The 12,214-nt window shown below is 41.9% G+C and overlaps 1 protein-coding gene across 1 annotated transcript in view; it reads left to right on the forward strand.

The window, feature by feature from the left end:
• The window catches only part of ddx27 (DEAD (Asp-Glu-Ala-Asp) box polypeptide 27), a 37,229-nt gene extending 25,017 nt beyond the window's left edge, over positions 1-12,212 (forward strand). The window contains exons 13-21 of the mRNA XM_055652004.1: positions 2,478-2,559; positions 3,127-3,304; positions 3,882-3,988; positions 6,422-6,518; positions 6,857-6,945; positions 7,498-7,621; positions 7,796-7,889; positions 9,173-9,247; positions 10,583-12,212. Of these exons, the coding sequence (XP_055507979.1) occupies positions 2,478-2,559; positions 3,127-3,304; positions 3,882-3,988; positions 6,422-6,518; positions 6,857-6,945; positions 7,498-7,621; positions 7,796-7,889; positions 9,173-9,247; positions 10,583-10,598 (862 nt within the window). The 3' untranslated portion in view covers positions 10,599-12,212. The remainder of the gene's footprint in view (positions 1-2,477; positions 2,560-3,126; positions 3,305-3,881; positions 3,989-6,421; positions 6,519-6,856; positions 6,946-7,497; positions 7,622-7,795; positions 7,890-9,172; positions 9,248-10,582) is intronic.
• The last annotated feature ends 2 nt before the right edge of the window (positions 12,213-12,214 follow it).

Genomic DNA, 12,214 nt, shown 5'->3' on the forward strand with positions numbered 1-12,214 from the left:
GGCGGCCCGCAGAGGTGACAGCGGAACCCCCGGTCGGTCCTCGAAGAAAAGGGAACTAAATCCCCATTCATAAAAGAGAGGTGAGGGTATATTGCGCGGGAGGGTTAATAACTGACAATATGCCGCTGCCTGCCCGCTGAGTTAAAAAATTCCCACGGTAGACACGATACACAGTGTATCGTGAGTCTTGCGTGGGAACTTTTAAACTCAGCGTGCAGGCAGCAGCAAATTGTCGCTCCCTTCAATTTCACCCCACCTACACCCCTCTGCTTCCCGGCCATGTGTGTGACCCCTTCCCTCCCCTCTCCAGCTCCCCGCTCATTGCACCAGCGTGGGGGCTTTGTACTGTCTTCACGTCGGCGATTCTAGCAGTGCAGTGCAGTCACCGGAGACGTCAGGACCAACGGGACACCGACCCCCAGGCCCACTGCAAGCACGGAGATCCCAGAGACCCACAGCCAGCAGCAGCCCAGCCCAGCCCAGCCCGCTCCAACTTTTTCTGCCGGGATCAAGGCGCAAACTCGCGACCTTGCGGATATGAGCCGAGCACTCTACCACTGAGCCAGCCATTAAAATCTACGCAAAAAAAATTCCATTCCGAAGACCGACAAATTCTGAATTACGAAAGGTGTCTGGTCCCAAGGCTTTCGGATAAAAGGTTGTGCACCTGTAGTTTAAATTCCTGGTCTTGAATGCTGCTAGTCATCCCTGCTGAAAATTGTGTGGATGTGAGTAGATTTAGACTGTGATTAGGCTTGCCCTTAATCCTGTCTTTGTAGACGTGATCTGGTAACTTTACCTCTTCATGTCCGCTTTTGAAGTTTGAAGATGTTGCTTGGAGAATGAGGGGATCACCGGGATCCATCAAATTGATCGTATTCTCTTTGTCCTATGTACAAGAGATTTTTGTGTACATCCTATAGATTTGTAATGCGTTTCCATTGTAACCGCAGCATTTGTTTTAATAGAGTGTATTTGGTTTAATATTGTGACCTACTAGAGATGACAGTTCAAAAGAACACATGTTCAAAAGAAGTTTAAGTATTTGAAAATCGATTGGTGTGATGTGACCAGCAGAGTTCCAGGTGGAGTCCTTGATCAGTGGTATATTTGCTCATCTTGGCTGGATCAATAGTTGAGATAATGCAGTTAACTTCTGGAACCTGGAGCAGGGAAACTAAATCAGACAGCCTCCTACTCCAGGGTGCTACCCATTTTCCATACTACGTATCTACTTTTCCTTTACGTTTGAGCTCCCAAAATGTAATATCTTGCACTTGCTCAGATTGAACTCGTATCTGCTATTCTCTGCCCATTTCTGTAGTGCATCTATATCCCACTGTTTACTTTGATAGCATTTCTCTTTGTCCGCAACTCTGGCAATTTTGGTGTCTGCAAACCTACGATCCAACCCATCTACATTTACGCCTTTACCACATGTTATATATAAATATATATATCACAGCGATACTAGCACAGATACCTTCGGAAGTTCTGTGATCACAGACCTCCAGCCAGAATAGCATCCTTCAAACACATCTCTGCAATGGGTAACACAGTCATGAATCTATATGACCAGGTCACCTTGAATCACATGCATCTTAATCTTCTCGATCAGCCTACCATTGTGGAACTTTATCAAAAGCCTTACTAAAATCCATGTAGACAACATCCTCCATCCTACCCTTATCAATTACCTTTGTAGCTTCCTCAAAAAACATTGATTGGGTTAGTAAGACATGACCTGCCATGTGCAAAGCCATACAGACTGCCTAACAAGTCCATTCCCAAATGTGAATAAATCCCATCCCAAATAATCTTCTCCAATATTACCCCTACCACCGATGTGAGGCTCTCCAGTCTATAGTTCCCTGGAATATCTCCCACTCCCTTCTTAAACAAAAGAACAGCATTGGCTATTCTCAAGCCATCTGGGCACTCGCCTGTCGTTAGAGAAGACACAAAGATCTTTGTCAAAGTCTGCAATTTCCCCAATTGCTTCCGTTAATTTCTTGGGCTAGATTTCATTGGGCCCTGAGGATTTATTCACCTTAATACTCTTCAAGCTCGCCAACATCACCTCCCTCATGATGTGAAACTCCCATTGCATTTTAGTATTCTCTATTCAGATATTGCTGTCCTCTATGCCCTTCTCCTTTGTGAATACAGCTGCAAAGTATTTGTTAGGTACCTGGCCTACATCCTCAAACTTCAAACACAAATTCCCTCCTTACCAGTCCCATCTTCCTGGTTACCCTCTCGTTGTTTAATCGACATTTTAAATCAATGGCTATTTCCTGAAGTATGATACATGAGGGCAAATCTAAATAAAGATTCCTCTTGTCAATGAGCTTATTTTGCATGATGAGTTTGAACTGAAACCATAGCTAATATAACAACTTTACTTCCAGGAGAGTGTTATGCTGTTGTATGTAAAAGTAATATTAGCTCTTCATTTGTCGTTTCCAATGTTACAGGCGCTTCAAGGATGAACAAATCGATATTCTTGTAGCTACAGATGTTGCTGCTAGAGGACTGGATATTGATGGGGTCAAAACAGTAAGTGACTCAAATGTGCAAAAGGACAATCGATGGGAAATTGATGGCGTGGATCTTACACAGAAGTTTTTCTTATTTTTGCGGGTGGGCTTGTATATTCACCCCACCTGATCCCATTACCAGCAGATTAAGCCCCTTTGCCACACAGGATGTTGTCGAGAAGGATTATTCCTGAGGTAACTGGAAGTTGATTTCACGTCAAAGTCTAACACAGGCGGCACTCTGCAATGTCCCGGGGAGTTGCATGTCCAAATCTGTAATGGTCTTGTGATCCACTGTTGGCTTTCCAATTCCATTAAACTGCTGTATTTATAATAAGTGGACTCGCAGTGTTACAGCTGGTAGAACTGCCACCTCACAGCACCGGAGACATCGATTTGATCCTGACCTCCGGTGCTGTCTGTGTGGAGTTTGCTCGTTCTGCCTGTGATTGCGTTGATCTGGGTGCTCTGATTTCCTCGCACACTGAAAGCTGATCTTTGTTTGGCAAGTAAGAAAGTTTAAGTAAATTGACTGAGTTAATGAGTTGGTTGGTTTCAGTGAAATAATGTGTTTTTCCTGTTCTAGGTGATTAACTTCACAATGCCCAACACGGTCAAGCATTATGTGCATAGGGTGGGCCGGACAGCAAGAGCAGGCCGCAGTGGGCGATCCGTGTCCCTCGCTGGAGAGATGGAAAGGAAAATGCTAAAAGAAATTGTGAGGAAAGCTAAAACTGAGGTGAAAGCTCGTGTCGTTCCACAAGGTGAGAACAGACAGAACCGTTGTGCTTGGCATGTGCTGTAAAGATAAAAGACCTGAACTAGATTTGCATTTGCCCAACACTGTTGCTCCTGCTCACAATCTGATGACCAGTGGATGAAGACCTGAAAGGTGGCTGGTGCTTGTGGAGCCATCGTTCAGCAGGAGTTGAGAATTACAGGAGGGAGGACTTGTACAACTCGTACCAATGTAGAGTGACATCTTGAACTCGTTGTATTCTGCATATTGCTCTAGCATTTGTCTTCCCTACATGCTGCATGTTCAAATAAATGAATGAACTAAAATTACCCGACCCCTTTGTCTTTGGGGAGCTGAATCACAGCCAGGAGTGGGATAGGTGCTACAGTTGTTCTGGATGGTCTGGGGCAGAGGAGGGAGGAAAGGACATGGCGGTTGATGTTAATTGTGTTTGATTCGGGATTACGGGTAGAATAAGCACTTGTACCTCACAGTTGTAGCGCCTATAATTAGAGAATGTCCCAAATTTACAGTATGACAGATGATGCATGTTAAATATTCTGTGTGGGACCCAGTGCTCATGTCCTTGTTCCTACTCACAGATGTGGTGCTGAAGTTCCGGCAGAAGATTGACAAATTGGAAAAGGAAATCTATGCTGTTCTGCAGCTGGAGAAAGAGGAAAAAATGATGCAACACTCGGAGGCTCAGGTATGTGACATTTGCCTCGGGTTTCACACCATTTTATTAAGTGTTGGCAATGGTCGACAAAGTGACCAAATGCTGGATATATTAGCCACAGTTGGTCAGTGAATTATGCAATGTAGGAATCCAACTTTCAGTCCAAAAATCCATGCTGGCCTCTGAATACCTACGTATGCTGATCCCATTTATTCAACCGGCAGCCTGTATCCTTCCATGTTTACCTGTCTTTACCACCATGTCTAGCAGTGTGTTTCACATTTCAAATGCTCTCTGGGTGAAAAATCTCTTCTTCAAATCTCTTACCCCTTACTTTAACCCTGTACTCAGATTATACAGTACCCTCCATAATGTTTGGGACAAAGACCCATCATTTATTTATTTGCCTCAGTACTCCACAATTTGATATTTGTAATAGAAAAAATCACATGTGGTTAAAGTGCAGTGTCAGATTTTATTAAAGGGTATTTTTGGTTTCACCATGTAGAAATTACAGATGTGTTTATACATAGTCCCCCCCATTTCAAGGCACCATAATGTTTGGGACACATAGCTTCACGGGTGTTTGTAATTGATCGGGTGTGTTTAAATGCCTCCTTAATGCAGGTATAAGAGAGCTCTCAGCACCTTGTCTTTCCTCCAGTCTTTCCATCACCCTTGGAAACTTTTATTGCTGTTTATCAACATGAGGACCAAAGTTGTGCCAATGAAAGTCAAATAAGCCATGATGAGACTGAGAACAAGAATAAAACTGTTAGAGACATCAGCCAAACCTTAGACCAAACCAAATCAATTGTATGGAACATCATTAAGAAGAAAGAGAGCACTGGTGAGCTTACTAATCGCAAAGGGGCTGGCAGGCCAAGGAAGACCTCCACAGCTGATGACAGAAGAATTCTCTCTGTAATAAAGAAAAATCCCCAAACATCTGTCCGCCAGATCAGAAACACTCTTCAGGTGTGGATTTGTCAGTGACCACTGTCCACAGAAGACTTTGTAACAGAAATACAGAGGCTACATTGCAAGATGCAAAACACTGGTTAGTCGCAAAAATAGGATGGCCGGGTTACAGTTTGCCGAGAAGTATTTAAAAGAGAACCACAGTTCTGGAAAAAGGTCTGGTGGACAGATGAGACGAAGATTAACTTGTATCAGAGTATGGCAAGAGCAAAGTATGGAAGAGAAGGAACTGCCCAAGATCCAATGCAAACCACCTCATCTGTGAAACACGGTGGTGGGGGTGTTATGGCCTGGGCATGTATGGCTGCTGAAGGTACAGGCTCACTTATCTTCATTGATGATACAACTGCTGATGGTAGTAGCATAATGAATTCTGAAGTGTAGAGACACATCCTATCTGCTCAAGTTCAAATAAGTGCCTCAAAACCCATTGGCCGGCAGTTCATTCTACAGCAAGACAAAGATCCCAAACATACTGCTAAAACAACAAAGGAGTTTTCAAAGCTTAAAAATGGTAAATTCTTGAGTGGCTAAGTCAATCACCTGATCTGAACCCAATTGAGCATGCCTTTGATATGCTGAAGAGAAAAGGGGACTAGCCCCCAAAACAAGCATAAGCTAGAGATGGCTGCAATACAGGCCAGGCAGAGCATCACCAGACAAGACATCCAGCAATTGGTGATGTCCGTGAATCGCATACTTCAAGCAGTCATTGCATGCAACAAAATATATGCAACAAAATACTAAACATGACTACTTTCATTTAAATGACATTGCCATGTCCCAAACATGGTGCCCTGAAATGGGGGGGGGGGGGGAACTATGAATAAACACTGCTGTGATTTCTACACGGTGAAACCAAACCCATGTGTATGGCGGGCCTCATCTATTGCCATTGTGCGACACTTGGTGTTGTTTTTCGCATTAGTTTTCACGTGTTTTTCAATTATTTCTGCAGTTCCCATGTCACCCGCGTGCCCCGGGACTGACAGCAGTTTCCAGGTCGCGAAAATTAATTGAAAAAAATATGCCTGCAGGCCGGCCGATTTTGGGGTATGGGGTATGGGGTCGGTTGCCAACCCCTGGTGTACAGAGATGATCAATATCTACATGCTAAATTATTTGCCTTTTTAAACAGAACTATCTCTGTCTTTAGGTAATGGTGCATTCTGCTAAGTGATACTCCTATCGCAAGTTTATGTTGTTCGGAAGGGATTGTGTATCAGAGGTTGACATTTTTGACTAGTTGTGTCCAAATAAAAAGAAATAAACAAGTAGAAGCATTTTTTTTCATGATTATTGGGCTCATTTTCCCACAATACTGTTGATTGCATGAGTATAGCTCGTGATTTTGCACGAAGCAGGGGAGAGTGGAAAGAATTGTTGATGACAGTGTACGGAGGTGGAAGGAGGGGCACTGCCATTGAGCTGGATCATTGATTTGCAGTAAACAATGACTCCTAAATGACTTGATCCCCACAGATCAACACTGCGCAAAACAAGCTGCAGAAGGACAATGAGGACACCAGGCCAGAGCGCACCTGGTTCCAGACCAGAGAGGAACGCAAGAGAGAGAAAGGTGAGCTTCATTCTGGATAAGCCCCAGGAACGCTATCACTAAAGTGTTGAAATGTCTGGTTTAGTGCAAGAGACAGGAAAGTGATCCTTGAAGAGAATGACCGGTGTGAAAATGGTCCTTGATAATGGGGTCATGCGCTGTATAACTCTGACTCAAAACCACATGCAAACAGACATTTATTTTGTAATTCCTTAGACTGTACCGACATTCCCCCTCCGACCAGTAAATAATACAGATTGCATGTTTGCAATTCTCATTTGAATAGGGAAATTGATCATGGAATCGTTTGACAGGAAAATATTTATTAAAGGTTGTTTGATGCTTTCTATTACAAACAGTTTCAAAGGCTCTGCAAGAGTTTGACATTGCATTAAGAGGCAAAAAGAAGAGGAAATTCATGGAAAACCTGAAAAAGAAGGAAATGACGGTGAGTACTGTTGCCGCCGGCATATTCACATTTGCATAAACCTCTTGCAGCTGATTGAAGTTAAATTAAAGTCTTGTGAAGAGAGTAGAAGTGCAAATATAATTGTACTCGTATTAGTGTTCCATTAGCAGAATATCTAGAATGAGTGTGGGGTGGAATTTTTTGATTGCGTGGACCAGAGTGACACCAAAACTCCTTCAACTGAATGAAATGGAGCCATGCAGAAAAGGCCCTTTACACAGGTCTTGACCTGGATTTATAGTGACAGGAACTGGCAAGAGTGGAGGGACAAACTGGAGAATGTAAATGTAAGAATACAAATAAATGGAAGCAGTAAATGTAGTAAACCATTTCACTGGTTTAAATTTAGTTGCTCCTCTCTTTTTCTTCGTGAAACTTTTGGCAACCGTTAAGCACATCGCGGCAGGAGAACGTTGGGAGGCAGATGTGGTAAATCTACGGTACCCAGTGACAACATTAAGATGCTAGCCTGAGGTGAGACTGTGGTGTACAGCGGCAGATGCAGTGACAGTACTCTCTTGTTTACCTTAGGCTGAAGACAGGGCACAGATTGAAATAGTCAAATCGCAGATGTATGCAGAACGCGTTGCTAAGAGAGGCCGCAGACCAAAGAGGGCACGAGTAATGCCTGAAGAGGAGCCAAGCCACGATGCTGGTGGGTAAAGCATGGACCAATTGCAGGATGAAACCTCAATTAAACATGCTCTTCAAACAAGATCATAGCTGGTTATCTTGTAAAAGGAAATTATTTGGTATTATTTTATTATACCAGTCTGATTATAAAAATGTTTATGCGTTGAATGAAAAATATTTTTTTCTTTATCATAAGATCAAATGAATAGAATAAACAAATCAAAGAAGTCTGTATTTGATGAAGAATTGACAAATACAAGTCAGAAAGCTCTTAAACGATATCGAGCAGGGTAAGTTGTAGAATCCAGCATCTTCCATTTTGTATCATTCATTTGAAGCAGTACGATATCTCATGGTATTACACAGGAGCATTTTATAAGTAGAATATGATGCAAACTACATCAGATGTTAATAAAGTCGACCTGCAGCTCCTTCAGTGGTTTAGTTTTGTAGCTCGTGCCTGATGGGAGAGGGTAGAAGAGGGAGTGACTGAGGTGAGACTCATCATTGATTATGCTGGTGGCCTTGCCGAGGCAGCGTGAAGTGTAGATGGAGTCAATGGAAGGGAGGTTGGTTTGTACGATGGTCTGGGCTATGTGCATGATTCTCTGCAATTTCTTGTGGTCTTGGCTGGAGCTGTTTCCAAATCATGCTATATAACCATATAACAATTACAGCACGGAAACAGGCCATCTCGACCCTTCTAGTCCATGCCGAACACATATTCTCCCCTAGTCCCATATACCTGCGCTCAGACCATAACCTTCCATTCCCTTCCCGTCCATATAACTATCCAAATAGTATGCTGTGTGATGCATCCCAATAAAATCGTTTTAAATAATATTTTAAAGGAGGTGAGGGAAGCGGCAAGATTTACTCCCGAGGGTTTTATTAGCTGAATGATCAAAATTATAGGATATCAAGAGATTAGTATAGTTTTCTGAGGGAGATTTAAACTGGAAAAGACACTAGTTTAGTTTAGAGATACGGTGCGGATAATAATCATACTGTGGTCTACCCGCCTGGGATCAGAAGCTGCGATGCCTCAATTGTGAACGTTAGGGATGCCTCCACCCTCCTTGGGCTTGAGTCAGATGCTCGACCCTCTCAAATGGTGCTTTATCCCTCACAACAAATGGCAAATGTCATTTTAGAGATTAAGAAAACCTTTCCTTCTGCTTGGAACAAACTAGAAGGAATGTATTCATTGTCTAACTATTTGGTACCTGGGTAGAGAAATATGTCATGTCAGGTGAAATAGATGAGCTTTCCTCTCCTTGGCATCATAAGAACCAAATTTACAAAAATGCTGGAGAAACTCAGCGGGCGAGGCAGCATCTATGGACCGAAGGAAATAGGCAACGTTACGGGTCGAAACCCTTCTTCAGACTTACAAAACTGGAGCCAGGCAGCTTCATGAAATTTATAGATCATATTTAGTAGATAAATTGTCCTATACAACCATTGCTATTCGTCAGAACTTGCTGTGTGGGACACTATTGTATACTTTTGATTTATGAGATGTGATGCTATTTTGGTACCTGCATTAATTGAATCTTGCTTTCTTTTAAAGGCCATCATTTGAAGACAGACAGAGACTTGGAATATCACAGCATAGGAAAGGGAATGCATTTAAATCGAAATCTAGGTAAGCTCCAGTTTTTAAAAAAGTGGTCAACTTTAGCAATCTAGGTGATTAGTTCAGACTGAATATTCCTTCAGTACATCATCACCAGAACTCAGTTAAGTTTGCTCTACATCTTTGTATAGTCCAGTTTACTTAGTTTACTCTACGTCCAGCACGTTTATATTTGTTGGTGTTGCAGCTACTCTCTCAAAAAGCTGCAGCAAGCATGAATTTAAATATTCTAGTTCATTTGACTCTTCACTCTCATAACCTGGGGATTGGTAAAATGTAAACAGTCTCTGCAATTTGTGAGGTTTTCTGGCCTCTTTAAAAGAGGGAGTTGAATTTGCAGTTCATTTGTTGTGTTAGTTGTGCAGTCCAAGGACAAACATTGCCCAATGTTACATGTTAACCTAGACATTTGGTTATTTATTTAGCCCCTCCAGTGGGTGCAGGAGTGAGATGAGTGTTCTGCTTCAGACATGATTACATCTCAAAAATGTGTACTCTCTCTAAAAGAACTGACGCGTCATTTGGCTGTGAAACATGATTTAAAAATATGTTTGTATTCATCCCCTGCCCCCAGTTTAAGGATGCTAAAGCTAAATATAACAGCCAGTTCAAAATAGACATTTTATTCTAATGGTATAACTGAGGTTTGGATATGCTTTGTTGAATGTTTCTATAATCTGTTTTTTGTCATTTGAAGATATTGAAGTGTCTTTAACTGTAGCGATTGGGTGCAGCACCCATATGATAAAAGTGATATCATTAGTACTTAGTACATTTGGAGGCAGGTTGATTTTGTTGTGATCCAGAAGCTTTCCCGCTCAACGTCCTCCCCCTTTGAATTAGAATTTTAGACTTTGTTAAGCAAAGGCCATTTGGCCCATCATAAACCTTCTACCATCAGGTCCACTGCCTGCCATCACAACTCTTTACGTGCACCTCTAAGGCTTTTCTTACATGGCCATTTCACACAGTGCAGTCGGGCTCCTGGCCCCTTCTCTCATGTTCACTCTAATATTTCTCCCAATCATTAAAGATGAACTGGAATCATTGCCGTTGCCCCTTGCCCATTTCTTATGGCCTGTTCACCACCTGCATATTATTCAGATTCAGATTCAAGATTCAATTTTAATTGTCATTGTCAGTGTACAGTACAGAGACAACGAAATGCATTTAGCATCTCCCTTGAAGAGCGACATAGCAAACGATTTGAATAAAAAATAAATAATAAGTGTCCGGGGGGGGGGGGGTGATTGGCAGTCACCGAGGTACGTTGTTTAGTAGAGTGACAGCCGCCGGAAATCTACTAATCTACTAGGGTATTCACATACGTCCTTTGTGTTTCAGGTACAAGAGAAGGTGAACCCGAACAGAAAAAGCAGCTGGATATTTATGAAATTGCCTTTCCAAGAATGAGGTCCTTATTAGCATGTACACTTGTGACATACTTAATAATGAAACTGATTCATACTTCTGATCCGGAAAAATTGTGTAAGAATGGACATCAATTTATTGAAACAAGCCGACTTCCAATTTTGTTATAATTGAGATTTCATATTTGGTATTGTTTCACTTCCTGTACTCTCCCACCTTCTGTACCCAAGTATTGATTATTGTGGGTAAAGTCCTTTCAGAAATAGAAACATTGCATTGTAATTAAAACAGGTATGTGTCAATTTTAAGTGGTGTCCTGCAGACGCTCACGTTTACTTAGCCCTTGCACACTGCCTCGTCTTCAACTTGCTGAGGAGAATCTACTGTCAACAAAAAACGAACAAGAGAAAATATTGAAATAGGAACCTTGTTGCCTTGAAGTGAGCACCTATCCTTGAGTATTTTGTGTTATATAAGCAGATCTGAAATATAAAAAGAGTATTTTGACAAAATGACTGAAATCTGCTCGACTGGCAATCCTTTGGGACAGAAGTTCTGTTTATTTGACCGATGCATCCTTCCATACTCAGGACACCCCTTCTGGATGTGGTGTTTGCTTTGCCGTGTCAATGTGAACGTTTCCAGTTAAAATTCAATTTTGCCACTGGCTAGTTTCCCCCCCACCTCCCCCCTCAAAATTAGCCCAAGGGAACATTAAGATCGTAGTATTTTAAATAGGGATGGGGAAACATCCTATTGGTTGAAATCAATCTAGCGTAAGCGAGTTGCATGTCCTCAAATGACACTCGATCATTTGGCAGGGAAACTAAACCAATGCACCCATTCTGCAGTACGATTTATCACAAGTATCCTATATGTATCTCTTTTATTAATGCACTCGTAGGCCAATATAATCTACTAAGGTAGAGGCAGAAGGAATTGGAAATGTTGGAATCTTGAGCTAAAGCAAGTGTTGTAGAAACTTAGCAGAGCAGACAGCATTGCAGGGCAGACATGGGCAGTTGTCATTTTGAGCCAAGTCCTGCAAAGGTATTGAGTCTTTTGTTGGGTAGAGTCATGCCTCATGGGCAGGGGTGATGCTGTGAATAGGAGAGAGTCATGTTTATGCAGTGCATCAAGGGAAAAGTCCAGGGTCATGTCCGTTGTATTTCTTGGGAAAGCTTCCTCACTCCTGCATTCATTCTGCTGAGGCAAAAGTGTAATTAAATTTAAGCAGCAGTCTCTGTGATCCCTAACTAAACCTAGGTGTAAGAACACTAGTCCATGCTCAGAAGTTGATCAGAACAAGACAGTAGAGGGAAAGAGACTGAGGGTCAGTGAGGTGATGTGTACAGCAAGTTAAACAAATAGAAATGGTGGAGGTTCAGACTAAGTATAGCAGTGACATTTTGATTCCATTTTAAAAGCTATGAATATTTTAAATGTTTGAATGGGCCTCGGCTGTTAGTAAATTCCAGGATAAACTAAAATGATTAAGTAAATTTATGCTGAAAATAAGTCATGCCTATGTACGTAAAGAAATTATTGGTTTCCTGTTTGTCAGCAGACCCAAATGCTATTAATAAACACATTTTTTGCATTATA

The sequence above is a fragment of the Leucoraja erinacea genome, chromosome 21 (genome assembly GCF_028641065.1).
Source record: "Leucoraja erinacea ecotype New England chromosome 21, Leri_hhj_1, whole genome shotgun sequence".
Taxonomy (NCBI): Eukaryota; Metazoa; Chordata; class Chondrichthyes; order Rajiformes; family Rajidae; genus Leucoraja; species Leucoraja erinaceus.